This window comes from Diadema setosum, chromosome 1 (assembly GCF_964275005.1).
Source record: "Diadema setosum chromosome 1, eeDiaSeto1, whole genome shotgun sequence".
Taxonomy (NCBI): domain Eukaryota; kingdom Metazoa; phylum Echinodermata; class Echinoidea; order Diadematoida; family Diadematidae; genus Diadema; species Diadema setosum.
The window spans coordinates 23,162,175-23,186,285 of record NC_092685.1 but is presented as its reverse complement, the minus strand read 5'-3'; the positions used below and the strand labels follow the sequence as shown (position 1 = coordinate 23,186,285).

The following is a 24,111-nucleotide window of genomic DNA, read 5'->3' as shown; positions in this document are numbered from 1 at the left end:
TTGCGCGTTGCGGAATCATGGCGTGAAACGTCGAGGGGGGGGTCAATTTGACCCCCCCAGTTAGAATAGGGTTAAATTTCATTGTAAGGTGGTGCACATTATAACAACTGGCCTGGGCAGTACCATCCTTATAGTTAATCCCTTCCCAGTCCCCTCCCCCAACTCCACCCCACTCTCCCACCCCAAAACCAACATCTACAACACCCACTGCCAGGATATGGGGTAGTAATGTCCCAGAATACAGGCACCTTGGAAGGAGATTAAAGGTGGCCACAGGACCACCCCATGGAACCGCAAACGTGGAGCTCCGCCGACGCCCCTAGAACTCCCAGGAGGACAGCCAATGAAGACCCGCCATTGGACTGCCCGGTTGGTCGGCGTTTGGACCGATCATCCCATACGAGAGTGGATTGAACAGGTAGAAACTGGACGCCGATCAGAAACAATGACATAAAAGTAATACAATAAAATGAGATGCGGCATTTACTTTTTCAGGTCTCTGCCCTGCTGTAATAACCTTCATGTATTGGTACTCACATCCTTCACATAATTCTAAGCTAGTTTAGAAATATGACGTGTACAGAAAGAAGATGGGCAGCTCATCTCTACTGTAGTTCAATGATAACAACAGACATAAATTTTTGGCAGGACAAGACCGTTTAGGTCAACAATGCAAATATACAATTATATCAATTTATCCACAATGCTCATTCTTTCACACTTCTTCATGTCATGCTAACACACACCTGGCATTGTGGAGGCCTAATTTGCATGGAAGGGGTTTTCTCCAAAGTCTTTCCATTGTAACTTTTGCCTATTCAACAAATCAGGGGGGATGTTTTTATTTGTATTTTTCAATTGAACAAAAATAAGATGCTTGCCAAAATGCAACATCTTTGGCATGCAGACTAGGAAAGGTGAGACGCATCTCTTATTAGGAACACTTTGTTTTTGGATATCTCAGCAAATTCGAAACCGATTTTCATCAAATAAACTTTGAATTCCACTTAGAACTGTATGCTCTTTCATAGTTCATACGTGGTTTCTCATTATCTCACAAAAAAAAATGTTAAAAACCTGAAGCCCCATCTCATCCAAAACTACACCATCCCTTTAATAACCATAATAGACTTCACATGTCCTCTTACCTCCAGTTCTGCTTCATTTTTCTTCATAATTACAATTGATATACTACCTCCTACTTGAATGATTTATCATCTTCACTTCTTACTGCTGGCAACGCACAGTTCAGTTTTTATGAAGGGTTTTGGACGAGTGATTTATCAGAGATCAATGTTCTTTGTACAAGCTACTGTATGATTGTACGTACCTGTGGACGATCATGGCTACAACTACGACCACACAGCTTATATGTACACGCGAGCGCTGCGAGGTCAACTTGAGGTCGATCATCCTCAGGCAGTGATCCAGGAAGACTCCTGCAAGGCCAAGAATTGGGCAAAACCCTGACAATCAATCTTCCCTTTTTCATCACCACTGATCAGTTTGTTTTATCCTATCTTCTCACCCTTCATCTTTGCATTTGTGTAGGTGAGTGTGTGTGAGCATGTGTGTGCGTGTGTGCATGTGACGGCACAGTGTTAGCTTACAATTTCTGAGCAGAAAAGCATAGATTTGAGCATAAATATTTTGAGATACCACACACTGCTTTTGTTCTTTTGTGCAAGACCAAAACTATCCAAGCTCATAATCCAGCAGTAGTGGTCATACAGTTCCTAGACACCATGACAAAAATTGAACTCTTGGACATATAATCCCTGGAGTGACAAGACTTTATGTCTCAAAGTCATGAATCTTTCTGGAGTACACAAAACAAACAAGCAAATAAAAACTTTTTTTTCATTTTTGTAACATTTTTGTAAACAACAACAATCTTAATGACAAAATAGTGTTGAAATATTGTTGTGGATTGCAGTAATAACTGCATTATTCTAAAATTTAGTATTTTTGATATTCAAAATCAAGGGAGGAGGTATTTGGACATATTATGCCAACTGAGATACGAGTCCTTGTCACTCAAGGAATATATGTCACTTCTAAGACAAATTCCATTGCAACATTATTCTACAAATCTACTGAACTCAGAATGGAGTGTTTACGGGAAAAGTTAAACTGTGTGCTTGTATCATCAGTATCAAATCAACATGCTGCACAGATTGAAAAATCTATTTGCACAAGTAGATACCAGGAAGATACCAAGAGCATCTTTGCAGCTGCAGGAGGTATTAGAACAATTTACTATGACTCAGATCAATTAAAAAAAAAAATGCTTGTGTCACTCACCAGAAAGCATGCTGTTGAAAATCATGGCAGGGAAGTAGTGGTGGAAGTAGAGCACTCTTCCCATCAGATAAAATGGCAAGTAGTGCAGCAGCCATCCCAGCAGCAACCAACCCCCAGACATACACATCTTTGTGGTGGACTCTACAAGTGGGATGGATGAGGAATGAATATGCATAATGTACCATATAACATATAATATGCATATTCATATCATCACAATACTATGCATATTCATATCATCATAACCTACACACAGTCATGTTTGAAATACCATGTATATATGCATACTAATATATATCATAACCTGCATATTCATACACACTGACAAGAGGCACCCTTTTGTGCTTAATCCTAAAACTGGGATTAACAAAACATTACGCACAAAAGTATAATGTCCACATATTTTAGCCATTCCAGAAGATCTTACTTGCCTGATGATCTACAGAAACAAGAAAATAAAAGGACTATGTTTTCCATCATGATTAATGAAGTAAAAATTGTATTTTTGATGGTTTAGCTATAAAGTCAAAGCGATACAACACAGCAGCTGATGAATGAAATATGTTCCGCTTCACAAATCAATATGATATTTGAGACAATCTAATACAAAAGACTGCTGTATCTACACCCTGGTAAGATGTAACTAAATTTACCTACATTACTCATGTCAAGAGAGAAAAAAATCCCTGCTAACCTTTAACATCTGCAGAAATTTCATATCCCCTCTGCACCATGAACATCCAAGCTAGCCCCAAGACACAGAACAGGGCTAGCAAGAGCAGGTTTCCCCACCATATAATGGGGTTGCCCAAGAGGTAAACTCTGTAGTCAGTTTCATTAGCACCTGAGAAACGTTGTCCCTATAAAAGTAAACATAGAAAAACAAACAAACAAATAAAAAAATACTGTAAAAGTGGAAATTTTCGCGGTGTTGAAATTTTCGCGCATTTCGCGCAACAAGAAACTAGCGCGAAAATAAAAACACGCGAATATTTTTGCTTGCCATACGTTCCTGTGCATGATGTCTTGATTCCGCGGAATTAAAAACACGCGAAACTCTTCTGACCCGGCCTAGCGCGAAAAATTAGTTGCGCGAAAATATCCACTTTTACAGTACACTGAATGAACTTTCTTCAAGTTGCCGCAAAATTAAGTTTACATTGAACAACAAACTCATTTTAGTCATTAATCCCCCCCCCCATTATTTAGTCACTTAAATACAAGAGAAAATATCTCATGATTCACTATGATGAGAAGATATTCTCAAAAGTGAAAAATAGCTCACAGTACTACCCAAGATATCGTCCCATGGCAGTAAGGAGGGAACATGTCTCCTTGCAGAAGTGGTGTAAGTATCCACGCGCTGACAGACAACCATATCAATCATATGTAAAACCTTGTTTTAATTTGCAGTGCGTTTTAAGTCGGGTAAGCATCCCGGGTAAGCACCAGTTGGAAAAGGATTGTCATGTATATATAGCATGTCTTGGCACATGATGTTTAGACATTATGCACAGAATGTGAATTTGAATAAGAAACTGTTCAGGCTCACTGCTTAAGACTACAGACTGTCGATTACAAGGGTCCTTGGTTCAAGTCCCCTGGCTGCAGGGGTTGTACTCCTAAGCAAGGCACATTATCCTCCCTGCCTAGTCCTTCACAGGGGGCTTTATGTTGCCAGGCCTATCGTTGCTTACTTACTACAAGCATCCATTGCTTCCATAGCATCAGCATGAAACAAATCGCTCAAATTCCATTAAATTCATTAAATTCAAGCTACTTTGATACAGACATTTATGATGAAAAATGTAGCCAGAGTGGCAAAATAATTGTTTGCCAAGTTTTCATCTGCATGTCTTACCCTGTAATTGATTGGCCACTCCCATGGCTGTGATGTTATCTCTCCTTCCTTTGGCTTCAGGTTACTGTTACCCTGTTAGAAGGATGATTATATAGATTAGTTTTGGTGCAGTAATCCTACTTTTTTTCCCCTCAGGGAGAGGGACCTTGATTTGAAATGTTCATGATACAGAAATTGGTTATATCACATACACTGTACGTGATAATAATGATGCATCGATATGAAACATGATACCTGCTGTGTCTTGTGCAACTAGAGGTAGGTTTTAATAGTTATGGGATCACTTTTATTTTGGAATGCTAAGGGACGGGCATATGGTCTAAGACATTGTACTAATCTAGTTCAAATCACCAACATAGCTATCTATAGATTTGAATTTTCAAATTGAATTTGAATCATGATCTGTTTTAAACGTCCATAAAGAAAATCAGGAGGGTTTCCAAGAAGGGCATACAACTATCATAGCACATCAACGACACCAGCAATACATACACAACCATACAAGGGTGTATAGCTGATGCATTCTTTGTACATCATGGTAGATTATTTCTCATAAAGTGCCTTGCCTTTGATTTATTATGTGACTGGAGATCTCAAATCAGCCACCATGCATGAGATAATCAATCATGTGACAACAGACACTGTGCTTATGGAAGATGACCATATTTCAACAAACTGTGTGTTACATTCTGTTGCTGTTTGTTATCATTCAGAATGATTCTAAGTAATGTTGTATCTGCATAATATACAGTGTCAAATGAAATTTCCCTAAAACATACAATCACATGAACCAGGAATCCAGCATTTTCATACAATCCACTGCTTAAGGATCTTCTATTTAATTAAAATACACTCATGAATGTACAGGAGACAGCACTGCTGATTTATGTATTTTTTTTTTTATATCATTCCACATTTGTTATAGATCATTTCTAGACAACACAATTATCAATGAATAAGAAGAAAAAAAAAATCTGTTTGAATTTTTGAAGTTGATCTCTGCTCAACTACTTACACTGGCCATGACTGTATGTGCTTCCAGGAAACTCTCAAGAAATGATGGAATGAACACGCTGAAACTCACATCTGGAACTGTACAGAATGCAAAACATATCAAAGTGCATCTCAAGAATATTGGGGATGGTTTTTTGTTTATGTTTGCTGGTTTGTTCACTTACACCAGCACTTCCACAATGGACTGTAAAGTGTAGCTGATAAGCAGAAATCAATTTTCCAAACTGCTACTTTGAAACAAATATACACATGTTTACTCAACATCATGACATTGACATCATTATTATATATTTTTTTTTAATTGTTTTATTCTTTTTTTTTTAAATGTTCATCCACTCTGAACTCGGGGAGGGGGGGGGGGGGGGGTTCAGAAACTTGTTTTTGATAATCCCTGTGGACAATGTCAGTGTCACTAGGGAGACATAGACATGATCAAAACATTAGACACAAGGCTGAAAGATACAATTGGCACTAAAAAATTAAGCAATCCAAGTGACTTCATCTATTGCCATGGCTGTCATATGTCATGTACGGATGTTGTGTCAATTAGGAAGTGTCTGAACAAGAAAAAAATGCTTACATCTCAAAAGGCATAAATCAATAAGTTAATTATCTAATTATCTGTATACCTGCAAATTTGATTAAAAAAAAGATGGTCACAAAAGTAATTGTTAGAACGTAACTTATGATGGTAACATTACAAACAAGAGCTGAACAATTTTGCTTTACTTTCTGTGATTTAATTAATCCGTGCAATAGTTGTAGATTGAGAGCAGCAGTCTCCCTGATAATCGATGAAGACTTCCGTGTCCCTGTGCCCAGATGGTTCCATTTGCAGTGGCTAAAAGCCAAGTTATCTCTGCTTTTTGATTATGATTTCAAGGAAAACCTTTAAAGCTACAGGTTCTGGTTGAACTCATAGAATCCAAAGATGCCCCCATATGTGGTATGACTTAAGTAACACATTCAACTGCCTGAACGAACCATGAATGTTTTCACTCCAAGCAAGTCTGCAACTACTAAGTGCTGGAAGACATTCAAAATCAGAAGCGATACTGCATAATGATATGAAGTAGATTTCTATCATCTCTTACGTTTCTTGTTTACATGATCTTCCACATTCCAGACAGTCTGCTTGTCTCTTACAAAGGGATTACAGGTTACCTCCAATTGTTCCCAACCCCTAATGAACGAACAAAACAAAAGAAAACATCTAACGAAACAAAAATCATGACATGAAACCATATGATCAGGGTTGGGTCAGACTTTACATATGACACGAAAAAAAAAATCATTCACGTGGGGGGGGGGGGGGGGGTCTGGCCTTTAATTACATTGTGGAACTATTTGTTACATATTTGTCATAGGAAAATAAAATTAGAAAATGAGGAAAGAGACTACTGGCTTCATTTTTTATCTTTTAGTGATGTTGCTCTTTGAAGGACAAAAAAGTAGGTATGGTCTTATCATCACTGGCAGGAATTCTGTGACCTAGGGCCATGAAACTCATGTAAAATAAGGTTGATTGCAATGATATAGATAATCAACAAAATATAAATAGCATATATGGCAAGTCATGTAACACTCATCTTTTCTCTCTTTTTTAAAGGTATTATAGTACTTCAATCTCACAAGTATAAATGCAGCATGAACTTTACTTGTGGTTCAAATTGGCCCCAAATGATGTCACATGCATTTCCTAAAAGAGGAAAAAATACTTGACATTCAATCAATTCATTGAATGGATAAACTGCAAAAGGACAATGAATATTTCATTGCAATTAGACACACACACACACACACAAACACACACAAAATGAAAATTATACAATTCTAACATTCATGTAAATGTGACACAAGAAAATCTGGGAACCTTCTGTTTTTGTATCTGATTATAATAAAACCTTGGCTATTCTTTTTCAAATTTTCCTCTACCTGTATTTATCAAAGCCAACTTGAACAAAGTGTAGAATTGCACAGTAAAAATGCTTCTCACATGCATTGTTTTGGTTTTGTTTATCCTGTTGATGTTCCTGCATTTCTCAGCTTGTGATATATACCACACAATGTACGTACCACTTGGGTAGCTGTTTGGAATGAGAGTACAGAGCACAGCCGCTCAGCTGATGGATCAACTTCAGTCTCGTCTTGACCACCTTGACCGCCTCTCCGTCCCTCCCGCCAACGATCTCCACTCTCCACACGTCATTCACATCTCCTGTCCCATTCTAGTTTTGGGGGGGGGGGGGGGTTACACCAAACAAAATATCAAACATATGAAAGAAAAGTTTCTGCAATGTATAAGAAACAGACTAGCTTATATCTGTAACTTTCTCAGTAATACCAACAGGTGGAACACACAACTGGTTTGGATGAGCAACAGGGAAAAAAAAAATAATACCATCAGCTTTGGCATGGGCAATGTGATGATGGCTTAGTAAAAACCTAACAATCTCCTCTTGCAGTAGTAAAGTAAATGAAAAGAAAATATCATTCTAAGACGTGATTTTGTTCCCATAGTTATTGTTTTGGATATGTGCATTTCTCTCATTCTTGCAGTGACCTTGTGATGGGGGATACTGGAAGGGTAGCTGCCTTAAAAATTTGTTGACCTTTCCACTCCCTCCCTTTTGATGCAACTACAAATAGAAGTATACACTCTGACTCCTCAGACAACACATAGAGAATGCGACTGAGAAACCTCTAAATGTTGTTTGATATTTTATGGTGACTGCCAAATGTGACTGCCTACCTCACCATAACATGTGACCTGTTGATGTCTTGCAGTGAGAGGCGCCGGCAAAGGATGGCTGTGTAGATTCCTTAGAGTCCTGTAAACCATGCAAGGAAAACACATACACACAGACATGATAATATCACATATATAAACATACGCCAACTTCTTCATGATGTAATCATGTGAATGTAAATAGTGCTGACATTCAATAATACATCTTGCGACATGACACGCAAAAACCTGTATGGCCACAATCTTCACCGATAGACCTCTAATCAGTATTTTATTTCAATGCCTCTGAAAGCTCATTCCATTTTAAGGGAAATTTACCCCAAATGTACACAAATGGAAAATAATGTGCAGGAAATCATGTAAATAGGGACAATAAAAGATGAAATGCCACTGCACTAATTCATGTATGACAGATAAAAAGATTTGCACTGAGCATGCTGTTGCTAATAAGCCATGGCAGCTTTTCAAACAAACAACTTCAGTAAAATAAGTGCAGAAAAATAAATATAGTGGACTTTCTCTGCAACTGTAGAGAAGGCACCCTCAATACTCACGGTATGTGCTCCAGTCGGACAAGGTCACCATGCTTAACAAACTCCACTGGAGTCTCTGTGGGCTCGTCTGGGTCTGGGTTCACATTGAACTTCTTTACCAGCCAATCGTTGTTGACGTCTTTGTGACTGTAGGCTGTCACCTGTTTTTGCAATGATACAAGAAGCAGCATTGACCAGGACATGAAATGAGAGTTCTACTTCAGCTCTGCTATTAAACTAGAATACTGAGATGATGGATTAGCTAAATCAATCAGCATTTGGTAAAAATTCTCTTTAAAATGCAATTAAAGAGATCTACAATTCTCCACTTTGCCTGAGCCACATAAGAATCAGAAACTTGCAAGAAATGTGTCAAACCTGTGATGAATATTGCAGATAACTGATATGACAAATGCATCAATTCTTTCTCAAGCTAAAATAGTTTCCACAATCAAGATGGAGTGATTTAATTAACCATTCACTAGAATAAACTCGTTGGAAATCAATTCAAAGTCATGCTGTCCACAACATTACTTGGTTTTCTAAACAAATATAACAAACACGTGCCACCACTCTGCTGCAAGCTAGAAGTAATGGTACTACAGTTGAACCTCTCGTATCCGGACAAGTCGGGACCGGGCTCATCCGGATAAGGGATTTGGCCGGATACGGGAGACTCAATGCTTTATACATGTACATATACATACACATGTACTGATGAAGCCCATTGTAGTACCACATGTAGTAATGTGTATACTGCAACCTTTTCATTGTTACATTTGGGGATGTTTCGGGATGTTGAAATGTCTGAAGGTAAGCAATTTGGAAGGAAATTTGATGCAATGTATGTTAATCATATTGGAAGTAATATGTAATTCATGTGTGTTTGGGTAGGAGTTCTCAAGGAGTTGGGAATCCCCCTTTCTTCCCATAATTATTAAAAAAATATCACGGCGAGATTGCGTCCGGATAATAGAGAGATCCGGATAAAGGGAGGCCGGATAATAGAGTTTCAACTGTACATCCTTGCCAGTTATCCCTTTAGGAGATATCAATTGTAAAATCTTAAAATACCCCCTCCCCAAACTCAGATGTTACCTGTTGCTGCATAGCACCAAAGCCTTCAGGGTAGAGATGGTGGTGGGAATGTAACAGTCCGCCACCGGCCCGCTGATTCTTCAAAGTGATGATTGAGCCGTACGCTATGGCTGTGCAGAAAAACAAAGTTCCAAGTTATCCTTCAACTCTCAACTTTTTCTGTTGGGTATGAGTCTCTTCATAATAGTGACAACAACTTGAGGAATAAATGCTTGTCTCTCACAACAATCAAATTCTCATATCCAATATATCTTTTGTTTTGATGCTATAACTACAAGTTTTTTGGAAATAATCCATTAGGGGATGCATTACAATTGCATCCAATAAGACACACTTTAACCATATCTGGAAAACAACCCCTTGCAGCTACTACTTACAAGTATGAATCAGGAATTCAGGAATCCAAAATGGCACCAAATTCTGGAGTACTCATATTTTGATATGCTGTGACTGATACAAGTCAAACTGTTTACTTATTATTGCAGTGGCTTTCATACAGGCATAAGTAATTGGTCATCATTATGTCTGTGCAATATTTAGGCATTGAAGCCTATCCATTCAAATTAATGAATTCTTGTGTGGTTTGTTTTTACAAAAACTGGTTGAGAGATTGCCCTTCGACATAAATAAGCACCAATTATTCAGTGTTTTAGTAGTAGCAATGATACAAAACCATGGGCATACATACTCAGGTTGGATTCAAAACACTAATCTCCTGATTAAAGGACAGGTACATTGTATCATATCCATGAGACTTCCGAGCTTCCACCCAACAGCTAGTGCTGGTTCTAATCCTCGTAGCAGGCAGGGTGTACTGCATATTTATTCAAATTAATGAATTCTTACATCAGGTTGTTTTCATTGCAACTGATCAACAAAATGCCTCACTTCATGTAAACAGATAATTTTCGACGGTGAAGGACAGTTTGTCAATCAGTTGCAATAAAACGTTTCCATTATCCATGTACTGAAATTACTTGTCTTGTATTACACTCACTATCTGGCATGGAGATATTGTGAAGCTTGTTTCCAATGAGACTGGACTGGAAAGCGGAACTGAAGAAACCATCTCCATTCCCACTGAAACAGAAAGGCAGTAGTAAATATATATCACAAACTGAATGCAGTATAAATGTTCACATCTGCCAATGGAATATTGGAACAGTATGGTATAGTTGATGAGGCCCTTAATTACATAGATCCATGGTTCAAACCCTGCCTTGCACATGCTTCCTTAACCCTTTGTGTCCTTGGAGTTCAGATCGGCTGAGAATTCCATGGTTTGTGGCACAGGAGACTTAAACAAGATCTTTTACAAACTGCAATGTGTCCCTCTTGCTGAAGAGTAGGCCTACTACTGGACACAAACTGGTAGGGCTAGGGCAAAAACAGCAGAACTCCCAGAGGTAAACGTTAAAATGCTCATAGTGAAGAGTATACACCCCCCCCCCATCTTCATCATCACCATCATCACACCATCATCATCATCACAATCATCATCATCATCTTCACTAACATCAATATCATTGTGATTACATAGAACACATTGATTTCTGCAAATTTAGCCTTTTCCTCACCTGTGATTGAGAATCCTAAAGTGAACGCCAAACAGCACAATGTAGACAAGTATGGGAACACAAATTAGGCACACTACTCGGGCAGCCAAGTGGTACAGCAGTGTCATCTGGATACATTAGAAAGAGAGACGAGACCCAACTGTTAAAGATCAGTGAGAACAATGCAGTAACAGATGCATCCCTTGAAGGTCAAAATAGAAACATACAGTAACACTGTGGGTATTAGCATATGATTCCGAGTGCCGGGTCTACAGCAAAGATAAGAGCACAACACCAAAAACAACACAAAATTGTATCAAACATAGACACTGTTGTTATTCTACAGATGACTCAAAAGAGATAACATTTAGTCATACCTTATGAAGCACAAATTTGAAAGAATTTACCTATGACCATCACTTGGTCCAATTTTAAAATCATAAAGTATGTTACTTAATCACAGGTAATAACTGCACAAAGTTTGGCTGCACAGTATTTGATATTTCTCATAACATTGCTTAGATTATCATATTGCAGCTAGTGATGATTAACTCTGTCTGTAATATATGTACATTCTACAAATTAACCTACAGTTTTTGCATTATCATGGTAAGTGGATATAACGGGGGAGGAAGGGGGATCAAAGGACACCGATACAAACACCCAATACACGTAATACCACTGTATGGTGGAAAAACAGTCAGAAAAATAAGAAACTCATAGGGTACAGAAAGTACGACCTCCCTCGTTCAGATCATTGTTGACATACCTTGGACAGTGACAAATCCCCCAGCAGCTTCCAAAGGTCCCAGGCGGTTGTGATGCCAGCCAGGAGGACCACAAAGAGTCCCACAAACTTGACACTGGTATGAAACATGAGGAGACAGAAAGTTTGAGAGGTTTGAACATCATAAATCAAATCCATTATGATGAGGTTGATGGGTGGAACCAACCTGATAGTGCCATGTCAATTCATCACCTCACCCTCTGCAAAATTCATAAAAATGTTGCTGGTGTTGTTGTTTTCAATTCAACCAAGACTCTCTCAAGTGTTACACATTCAATCTCTCCTTGTTGGAGACATGTAGGAACTCTATTCATCACTGCAATATAGTCCCATTCAATGTCATATTTAACATAACTCTCTGCTTAACTTAACTTATAATATACTTAACTCTCTGTATTAAGGGGAAGTGATGCCAGCAGGTCATTTCCAGCATCTCCATTATCTTGAGATCAATCTCTTTTGGCAGATGATGGCATTTTTTATTGCAATAGTGAGGTCACAGGAATATCATCAATTAAAACATAAATTGGACTAACTTGCAAACTGCAAAATGCTACTGTCTGGCACAGGTTTTATGAGACAATGCATGTGGCATAAATTAAGGAAAAAAATGAAGATGTCCTCAAAGTTCCCTAAAAGTGGCAAATACACCTTTCTTGATATGTCATTAGCCTTCAAGAATAATCTCTGATAACTTGAGATAGTTAGGGTAGAGATTGTTACAAAACAAAACAAAACAAAACAAAACAAAACAAAACACCACTGGATGAATTCAAATCATCAGGATAATTAGGGTCCATACCTCAATATAACAAAGACCTACTCCACGAGATAGCTTAGTTCAATCGGAATTCTCATTCATCCGAGATGTTTTACCTGAATGCCATTGCCAGACACACTCCTGTTGCCAGCATCCACAACCACCAGCTGGGACTGAAGGGGGAGGACCCACACGAGTGGAACTTGACGAGGCTGAAAACCGAGGCACTAATGAACGCCAAGAGGATGGGATCAAGAAGGATGTACCGGGAGAGTGTCAGGCAACCAACATCTGGAGAGTGGAGGAAAGAAGTAAATGAGCCTTTTTTTTCTTTTTCTTTTTTCTGCTTTTGCTTGGTTTGTTTGATTTGAGGAAAAGTGGTTTGCGGTAACCCCATGTGTACGTAGTTCTTGCAGGGACCGTTGCTTGGCAGAGGAAGAGCCTAGAAAGAGGAGAGTCAAGGCGAGAAGCAACATGGGGAGAGTGTACGGAAGGCAAATAGTGGCAATCACAGGGCAACGGTGAGCTGGAAGTTGAAATTGCACTAGTGGAGATGGGAGAAAAGGGGACAGAGAGCGAGTTGAACTTGTAAGAAAGAATAGAGTGAAAATTAGATAAACAGTCAGTTATACGGTTTTCCTACAATTTCCCTACATTGGAGGGATACTTCACCCTGATTTCACTTACATCAAGCCTGTGCTGAGATGACTTTTGGATTTGTGGATGGGTAATCATTGTGTAGCTATTCTGCCATGTTGCTGTTGATGTAAGGAAATTTTTTTTAATGCACTCTAGAGCAGAGTGCACACTCAAATCCAAGCATGTTTGACACATATTTTGCATCTGCTACAAGTTACATTTAATCTGTTGAGGATGGACTGATTTTGCTACAATACACATTTCCCATAGACCCCTGCCCGAGTATACTCGGGACTCATCCTCATCGGGTTAAAATTTCCATGGGAGAAGGCAGGGCCGGTGGAAGGGGGGGGGGGGCAAGGGGGCTCCCCCTCTTTTTTTGCACAATACATCTAGGAATAAATAGGGTGTTAACCACTTTGGACTCCCCCACTTTTGTTGACCCTGAAAATGGCACTTTGTTCAGCTGATGAAACCTTGAAGTGGGAGCATGGGTAAGGCCTTTTGTTTTTTTGCTTGTCAGCTGAAGAAACCTGAAAGTGGAATCAGAAAGTTGCACTGAAGGCCTTTTTTTTTTTTGCTTTTTAGTTGACTAAACTCAGAAGTAGCAGCAGAAGTTGCACTCAAGGCCTTTTAAATTTTTTTTTGCTTATTAGCTAATGAAAACCGGAAGTGGCACCAGAGATATAAACTGCCCCCACCCCCCCCCCCACCCCCACTTTTGAAAACGAGGCGCTGGCCATGAAGGAGCAAACCAACACACATAACATGATTAAGTCAAATCACATCTCAACTGAACTCAAAGTACCATAATATAAGCATCAGTTACCAGTACCTCTATCAGTAGCATTTGCTGAATAGAATGTCTCTAACTGTTTCAATTTCAGAACCATCCACTCTATGACTACGTTATCACCTCACCAAATAAAACAAGTGATGATGCGAGCACAGCAGCCGGCAAGGACTTTGTCATCTCTTCTACAGTCAGGTACGTTAGTGGGATGACTGACACGCCTAGGCTTGAGCAAAACTGAAAAAGGATGCGAGAGAGAGTGAGAAACAGAGACTGACAAACAGACAGAGAAGAAAAACAACAGCATTACATAATAGTATGTCACAAATAAGAGATACAGTATATAACTGTATACCGACACTGAACAACACCTGGCAAAACTTCACATTTCTCCACTCCTGCTCCCAGTGGGGAGCATACTAGGGAGTGCCAGGGACTCTGTTCCACAGTGTCTTCTTCGAAAATGTTATCACACCTGTCCAATCTAATACTGGAGCTCCTGATTCTATCACCATAGCACTCCCCCTAACACACTATAAAAGCATCCATGGCCAATATCATAACGCGTATCAGCAATACTCTAGACATTAACACAGAGAGAATAGAAATATTGGCAGAAGCAGAGATAAAAACAAGAATGAAATGGGGACAAATATGGAAGCAAAAAGCAAATTATAAATTCATTTTTAATCCCTACAGATAATATCAAAATAAATCTGGCCCGCAAGTTGACGCTTGCAAATTCACTTTCTGTCATTTTACCTTTGTAGCACCAATTCATCAATGTACAGAAATGCAAGTTTCACTCAAATACAATGTCCTGTACAAATTGTTTAACATCCTGAATATATCACAAATAATTCTATATGGCCTTAAATCTTGCAAACCAAGGTTGGAAAGGTTTGCCTAAGAAAACTTTGTAAAATAAGACAATCAAACAAATAACTTATTTCAGGCATTGCTAATATGTCAGTTATGTGGTTGTTGTTGTTTTTCAGAAAGACCAGGCTTGCTGATTCTCTTGTATGTGTAAGGTAAACATTTTACTTACCAGTCTCATTCCAATATACTGTGTGTCACCATACTTGTCTCCTGGTTTTTCAAATGGGAAAGAGCCATCATACCCTGTTAAGTAGCCAGACAGTCCGATGAGCATCTTCCCAAGCGGAGGGTGAACATCAAAGAAGAATGTGCGATTGATGTAGTAACTTCCCATCTTACCAAAGTGAGTTTCATCCCAGCTAGAAGAAAGCAACAGGTACATATATGTACAGGTGTTGTGAATTGTAATTGGAGCAAGACTTAAGAAGATTTTTGAAAACAAGTTTAAATAAAATGCCTTCCATCCAACTTTACATGTGTATGTAATCACTATTTTAATCTTAACGCACATATTTACAGTAATTGGCAAGTTCAAATTCAGAAGAAAATGCTTGATATCTCCCCTTGTTACCAGATACAAATCTTGGGGGGGGGGGGATGCACTTTTATGTTTTGCCTTTTATATCATAGTAAACAAAATAAAGAGCATGTTTATTGCAGCATTATAAGAACTATTACACCTTGCATCAGGAATGAGAAGCAAAAGCAAAAATACTATTATGATTACTCCAGTGCCAACTGCAATTACTTGGACAATACCACGGACAGATAGTAGTACAGTTTTTATTTGTTTCTTCTGTTTGTTTTAGGGTGTTGTTTTTTTTTTTTAATTGCATTGCAGCCAGGTGGCTCATGCCACATAGAATAGATAGAACATGTAGAAGCATTCAATGTCAGAAGTCTATTTGTTTCTTTCTAGTGAATTCTACAATATACATGTCTCTTCTCTCTGATAAGTTCAACCTCTGATTTCAATAATGAAAAATCATTGGGAGAAATGATATGTTTGAATGTGTCAGTATTTTACTCACAGAAAATGACAATACGAATACAATAAAAGAAGAATGTGACATTTTAATCTTGTTTATTGGTTGGTAATGTACTATAAAAGCCTTCTCAACACGTTAGTATAGAGTTGAAACATTCGTAGAGCATTCTGTCACACACAATAGATCTAATTTAAATCTAAATATTTTTGGCTACCTGTACAGTGTAAATTACATGGTTGTATTAAATTTACCAAAAAGTTACTTTCTTCAGCTCACGGTAAAACTTTCGCTTACGAATGAAATAAGCAGAATATTACCACACATGGTCTGGTTCACTCAGTTTGTAGAATCGCGTTGCAAAAGCTAAAATCGTGATGACACTAAATGGAAGAAATCGCATGACCGTGGCTACGACGGAGTCAGTACATTGCTGCAAACTTCTTCCCTGCGTTCTTTCCCCGGCAGCAGCAGTGGTCTCCGCATTGGTGCACTCTGACTTACAATTATTTGTACGTATGGGACTAGCGCAGGACTGTGAAGACGAAGGTAACTCTTTTCCAGGATTGCTCTTGCTTCCTGAATCCGCAGAATTGCATGAACCAACCCCATTGTCATCTTCCTTGTAAAGATTTGCAGACATACTGGCATACAACGATGTTACGCCAAATTAGATGGCCATTCGCATCCCATTTGATGGAGGCAACGTACGTAGTAGGCCCTGTTAGGGCAGCAGTGTAACAGCTGAGAGGTGGATAGACGCTTGCATGCTAGACCCGTGAATGGACCGTGATTGCTAGCGATGTGCACAAGATTGTAGGTGTGATGGCGGACGGGAATGGATCGACCGCAGGTTGCGAGTGTCTAACTGAACGTAGTTATTTGCGCGTTGTTATTTTCGCGTGTTGTTATTTTCGCGGTTCAAAGGCGATTCGCGAAATTCGCGAAAATAAAACCACCGCGAAAATTTCAGCTCGTACAGTACATGTACTAGTACCTGCTGGTGACCTGAGCCGATAGAGCTCTACTAGTACTAGTACTAGTACTAGTACAGTACTAGGTATACTTCGGTGGGTTAAGGAGGTTCCACAGGTGTGAGGGTCGATCCCCTCTTCCTGTTCTCTACATATTACAGAACATTCAACTAAAAAGAATTAAGAAGAAGAAGAAAGAGATATCGCTCCTTCAGAGTTTATTTTATTGTTCCCCCTTTCATTTGTCTTCAATATAAGAAATGATAAAAAAAAAAGGACCAAGTTAAATAAGAAAAAAATGACGCAGACTATGCAATGACAGATGCAATTTCTACTAGACGACCATAGGAAAAAAGACAACTCGGACTTTGTATCAGAGTAGGCCTAACGAACACAATATTTCCAAGGGCAAGGATGATGACTTTCTTCGTAGGCAACAAAACAGAAGAGATTCATGAATATGGTTGCAAAATATTGTAAAACACACTTAGAAAAGGGATTCAGTCTGGTTTTTTTTTATGAGTTTTGAATCAGTTGAAATCGTCAAGTTACACTTTGTATTTGATATTTTATATTTATTGCAGAGGTGCATCGACAAACTTATTCTTATCCGAAAGCCCGAGCTATTGTGCTATAAATAGACGGGATGTCTCATACACACTACAGGTGAAATTAATATGACATAAAATGGAGGTCCCGTGCATGAGAGAGTAACAACTCATGCACGTAAAATATCCCGCTTCATTCATTCATCGCAAAGAGCAGGGTGTTTAACCCGGTGAAGTGGTCCCATCTCACATCCAACTGGACCCCATGGAAGACCAGCTTAATGTAGCTGAAGATGGGTTATCCAGCCATCTTCTCAGATGGAAATTAACAAACAATCATTTTATTTTGCTGTTCCCAAGTATCCCTTCTCTACCACACACAACTGTTAGTTCATGTCCCGAGTTTATGTATATGATTATGATATATAACATAATATAATACATACATACTTATCATATTTACATTTATCATTGTATACATGATATAATTATATAAATATATATATATATATATATATATATATATATATATATATATATATATATGTATATATATATATATATATATATATATATATATCCCTAGTTGGCACCTTAGGGAGACATATTGGGGGGAAGTGTCTTCATTAGGGAGACAACTGGTCATTAAGGAGACAATTTTCGTGTCTCCATTGCGTAAATTGCAATTGAACATGTATTTTAAAATTTGCATATAAAACAAATGGAAATGTCTTCCAAATGACCCTTCTAGGAGTATGTATATATATATATATATATATATATATATATATATATATATATATATATATATGTATATATATATATATATATATATAAATAACAAAAAGACTACGTATTTCTATACGGTATGCGAAATATAAACATAAATTAATGCCTAAAATATCTGGTATAATAAGGGAGTGAGGAGAGACTCCAAATCCAAACACGAGTTTGAATGTTAGGGATAAATGGGTAAGCGCAATATCGACGGAATAGTTATTTACTTTTCAACGTCATGCAAAGAAAATCATAATTATCTTTTCCATAGAAAAATCACAATTTCTGAGTCACTGTGATTCTAGGACAACTCTAGGGTGCAAGGATTATTGTTTCCTCTTTTTTCAGCAATTTCTGTAAAGGTCGTGGAAAACTTGGAAGGCAATCGTACTAGTCACCGTGTCTTTCGATTTCAGTGAAACATTAGATTTACCCTGCTGTTTGTTTGATATTGTCTACAATTGACCATGAAGTGGAGTCTGTACGTTTACCAATATCATCAATCAATACAGTATTGTGAGAACATTACGAAAATTCTTTCAATAAGAATACAAGCGCCCTCTCTTGTTTTAGATCTTGTGACTTTTTGGACAACTGATATTCGTCTCATGAATTTGCATTAATGATATGAAATCATAATTGAAGTAGGAAAATTCAGATTTGCCGCTAAAGTATACTATACCCACTTCGGAAAATTCTGGAATCAGACCACTTCTGTATACAGTGTTGCCTTAATGCGCTGGGCGTAATGATGTAGCTGTGCGTCCTTTCATATATTTCTTTGACCAATGTTTGAATAAAAATTACAATCCATATGTGTGCGTGTGTGTGCGTGTATATATATGTATATATATATATATATATATATATGATAAGAGCAATATACATAACAATCCTTACCTATAAATGGTTTTCTCTTCCTAACAAATACTATATCTCTACGTATGTATTCCTTACATTTACTTGATATTTCGCATGGCATGCTACATTTTAAAAACGAATGACTAAGGGAGAAATATCGAGCTGTTTCTATCTTCTTGGAATATACAGTATATGTAAAGAGAAATTGTTCCAGCAATACGATTGTTTTTTTATAAAATGATCGAAAATTCCAATATGTTTGTGGAGAGAGTATAACATGCATAAGTTAACCTGTTCCATACAGGATTCTGGTGGCCTGTGTATTAAGTCTATTGGGATTTCAGAATTCAGTATTGAACGGGTTAAATTATGTTGCCTAATGAAGAGATTAAAAATAAAGGAGAGCGCGATTATTCTAACACTCATCACTATTTCAGTTGTACTTCGAATATTGTTGTTGTTGTTGTCATTATGTACCGTAATTCTAATTACCATTGTCATTATTTTATATTTTTCTATTATAGTCCTTAGGAAAGTTATGGGAAAAAAAGGGAAAGTAGCAAAAAGCACACCGACACAAATACACAAGAAGACTTGGTTGTTGTTTTTTTCCAAATTTATTTTTTGATTCTTTGAAGTTTGAACATTTTGTACAACATACAAAGACATTCACAGCACGTCACACACAATGTCAGTTGGCTGCCATCAATAGTCATTACAACATGGAGACGAATACAGAGGAAATAAGTCTGCATGTACTGCAACTTCTGGTACTGAGTCATCAAAATTATATGCAGTTTTTCCGTATCCTAATTCATAAAATGAGATTTAATCCTCTAAATCATTGTTTCAACTGCCTGTTGCAAAAAAGACAGTTTTCTAACTCCATTTACTTTGTTAATGTGAACTTCAATGTTCAATTTCTATGATTTCAGGGTTTCAAGAAAATTATATATAATACTTATTATCAGCATAAATTATGCGTGTATATAGTTAAATTTGCAATAATGATGTCGTCTTTCACCTTTGCATAATTATCACGCGAATGTAATGGGAAATATATATTTCCTTGGCAAAAGTCGGTTTACTTCCAAGACTGGAGTGGCCCTGAAAACAAAAACCTTTGTTTTTTTAATCCATTTGAAGGTAGAGGTGGTACTTATCTTGTGGTTCACATTTTTGAAAGAATGATAGTTGATATAGATATTCAGTATCACGGTTAAAGGATTAATTTGATAGCTCATTAATTTCATGATGTAAAAAAAAAAGTGTTTGGAGAAAAATATCCATCACTTCAAAGGAGGGAGAAAGAGAGAAAGAGGGAGAGCGGGGAAGAGGAGAAATACGCTATGATTGTGCTAAGAGATGTTGCCTCTCCGCATGTTTTGCACACGCGCGTGGGTCACTCATTGTTGCCATGGTTATGGCAACGTCTCACGTGGAGAGAATCGTGAAAACACATCCGTAAAGTCCATTTCTGCGTCAAACGGACATGTGACATTACACAGGTCCCTCTGCTGCGTAACGGTGTCTTCTTTCTCCATAAGGACACTACTTTTTTTTTATGTCACAAGCAATTCAGCACGTTATATAGGCCTATAGGCAATCCTATCACAATGCACATCTGCAAACACTAAGTTGCTAGAGGGGCAAATTATTGTAAACGGTACACAAACGGACAGTGCGAGGACAAGGAAATGAAAAATATCCAAAGTGAAAGGAATGTGAAATACACACGTTTGATGTCTCGTGCTGGTGTTGTGTTCAAAGGTGTTTTCAATAATTCAGAGCAAGGATTGATATCGGTCGGTAGGGAGAACAGGGCTATATCGATATGAGGACAAAAACTCTTGTCATGTGCTTTGATAACTAACCCACTAAAGATTGTTGACATCGTCAATGTCCTATGGAATAACAGCGATAATAATAATGATAATGATGATGACAATAATAATAATAATAATAATAATAAAAATAATAATAATAATAATAATGATAATAATAATAATAATAATGATAATAATAATAACAATAATAATAATAATAATAATAATAATAATAATAATAATAATAATAATAATAATAATAATAATAATAATAATAATGATAATAACGATATCAGTAAAATGATATTAATAACAATAAAAACAACAATAATAATAATAACAACAACAACAACAGCAACAGACGTCAGAGCATATCTCGAACCGTTTAAAATAACCGCAGAATCCAACTTTTTAAATCGTGCAAAATTTGGGATCGACTTACTTGCAAAAACGTCTTGGCTGCATTTCAAATCTTAATTGGCTGGAACTCTTATGTATATACGACAATCGCCAGTGGCAAATACTGAGTCGAGTTGAAGTGTTAGCGGATTTACCTTACCTAAGTACATATCTACCACGGTGTCCCTAATATGTTTGGGTCTACAGGCTACAGCAAACATATTCCAATCTTTAAAAAAAAAAAGGGGGGGGGGGGAGTGGAATCCGAAGAGTTCGGGGAAGGAGACGATCTACTTTCCACGTTTTTGAAGTATTTTCGTGATCATTGCTGGGATGAGTTTATTGTAATTCTATGGTGAATCAAGGTGAACAAGATGATGAGATACATATAAGATATATTAAAACATCTGAAAAACCTTTAGTTGCTTTCAATGCCACAATATAAAATGTAGTGGGAATAGTCAAAGACGTGTTTACTTTCCCTTTCTTGTCTATTCGATTCGAAAACAAGTTCAAACGCATTCTCTTCGTAAGCATCTTCTCCCTCCTACCCCTAAGCAGAAATGTACGTCATCAAAAATCTGAAACATGAAAATGAAAACATCGTCTTTTTAATTTCTTGTGGTTTCGCATGATATTATAAAGCAGTGATGTCAATTCTGAGATGTTTTTGACTAACATCACTGTTTTGGTTTGGATTCATCCTTCTTCTTTTTTCTTAAATCGCAAATACAAAATAGAAACCAAATCATGTCAAACGCAATGAAGTCATCGCCTCAAAGTTTCCTATAGTAATTTGAACAAAACCTAATGCTGTCTTCGGTCGATGTTTACACACCTATCCCTTACAAGTTGACTGTTCTGTTATTACATCTCTACAATTTTGACACAGATGGTATGTTTTTACCCAAAAATATTTCGTCTGCTGAATTCAAAGGTTTGAAAACGGGTTATCATATGATGTTGCATCGTAGAACGTACTGCACATGTGGCAATCCTGTACTAACAGCATCGCACACTGTTCATCATAATGATATTGCAGGATATGCACCGGTTGTTAGTGGACTTTTCCACAAGGAATTGGTAGCAAGTGGTTCTCTGTCTTCAAACACGCGCAGTGCCAGCGATTATCAATCAAACATTGATTACCTCATGACTTTGAAAGTAGGCCAATGTCGCATACTAGTACCTAGATACGTAGAACGCGTAGAAACTTCACAAAATAATCGAAGGGGTGAACTGGTGCACGTGAAGGGTTCGACACCCTAAAATCATACAGCCCACGAGTCATGCAGCCAGAGTCCAGCCAACGAGTTACACAGTCCACGAGTCATACAGCCCATGAGTTCGACACTGAGCAAATAAGGCCCACGAGACCGACACAATAAACCCTGCCATGTAATGTCGACCTCGTGGACCGTTGTCGCCTAGTATCGAGCCAGCCTTTAGTTTGCGTATATAGTACCGAACTTTTGGGCCTTGTTTGCCTAGTGTCGGATTCATGGGCCGTACTTTATGACACGACCGTGGGTGTCGGCCTGATCATGGGATGACCCCGGGATTAAAGACCATCAAATTAATTGTAATTACAGCAGAACATCTTATGACAAACTTAAAGACAGAATGAGAGATAGATAGATAGATAGATAGATAGATAGAGAGATAGATAGATAGATAGATAGATAGATAGATAGATAGATAGATAGATAGATAGATAGATAGATAGATAGATAGATAGATAGATAGATAGAGATAGATGGGTAGAAAGGAAAGACAACCCTTACGTTAATTGCAGTACACACTTCTCCGTGAACAAAATCACGGGAATATCTTAGGTCCCCTGTCAATGAGAAAGACACTTAACTGCGGTAACTACCTGGAGACAAGTATAAGGCATTTAAAAGCTTAATTTTGGTGGTTTCTGTTGAGAATGATACCCCCAGAGTATTAAGTCGTGTTACTATGTGCCCACAGACCATGCTTTTAGGGGCACGTAGTCCAAGTCAAACTTATGACAATTATAATATACAAACCAAATTTGATATCATCGACCATGTACGGAAAAACCCGCGACAAACATTCCCAAACCGGTGTAAGATTGGAGCTGACAGAAGAATAAGGGGCGAGGGGGAGAGATGGAGAGAAAGGGGAGAGGGGGTGTGCGCGCGTTGGTACGTATACGTGCGTGCTGTATATACTGCTAGTGTGTTTTGCATTGTAAGCAAGTTGAAAGGATAGCATAGCTTTGGCTGAGATGGGGATTCAGGTTTTACATTTTTGTGAGATAATTAGCAACGACTTATACGCAATATTAAACAGCATACGATTCTCAGAGCAATTTAAACTTTACTTGATGAAAACTGGTTATAAAATGGCTGAGATATCCAAAAACAAAGCAAAACAAAGTGGTCCTAATAAATAGTGCGACCCATTTTTTATTAGGACCCCTTTGTCTTTAGATATCTCAGCCATTTAAAAACCAATTTTCATCAAGTAAAGTAATTGCTCTTAGATTGTATGCTCCATTATATTGCATGTAAACGATTTCTGATTATCTTGCAAAAAATTAAAAGCTGAACCCCCATCTCAACTAAAACTATACCATCCCTTTAATTTTGAAAACATAAAGAATAGAAAGTACACTAAAGAGAGGGAAAGAGAGAGAGAGAGAGAGAGACAGAGAGAGAGAGAGAGAGAGAGTCAGTCAGTCAGGCAGTCAGAAAAAAAAACTATTTAACGAAGTCACACTAATCCTTTTTCAATT

The 24,111-nt window shown here is 37.8% G+C and overlaps 1 protein-coding gene across 1 annotated transcript; it reads right to left on the bottom strand.

Moving 5' to 3' along the window:
- Nucleotides 1-301: 301 nt before the first annotated feature.
- On the bottom strand, nucleotides 302-16,651 carry LOC140228546 (protein O-mannosyl-transferase 2-like). The gene is made up of 18 exons (XM_072308782.1): nucleotides 16,283-16,651; nucleotides 15,146-15,335; nucleotides 14,223-14,331; nucleotides 12,779-12,953; nucleotides 11,885-11,978; nucleotides 11,137-11,243; nucleotides 10,557-10,639; nucleotides 9,560-9,669; nucleotides 8,483-8,622; nucleotides 7,932-8,010; nucleotides 7,256-7,407; nucleotides 6,274-6,362; nucleotides 5,181-5,257; nucleotides 4,166-4,237; nucleotides 2,999-3,164; nucleotides 2,305-2,445; nucleotides 1,331-1,439; nucleotides 302-425 (listed from the first exon to the last, which is right to left on the bottom strand). Exons 1-18 carry the CDS (start codon nucleotides 16,603-16,605, stop codon nucleotides 320-322), a joined length of 2,322 nt encoding a protein of 773 aa, XP_072164883.1. The 5' UTR covers nucleotides 16,606-16,651; the 3' UTR covers nucleotides 302-319.
- Between the last annotated feature and the right edge of the window lie 7,460 nt (nucleotides 16,652-24,111).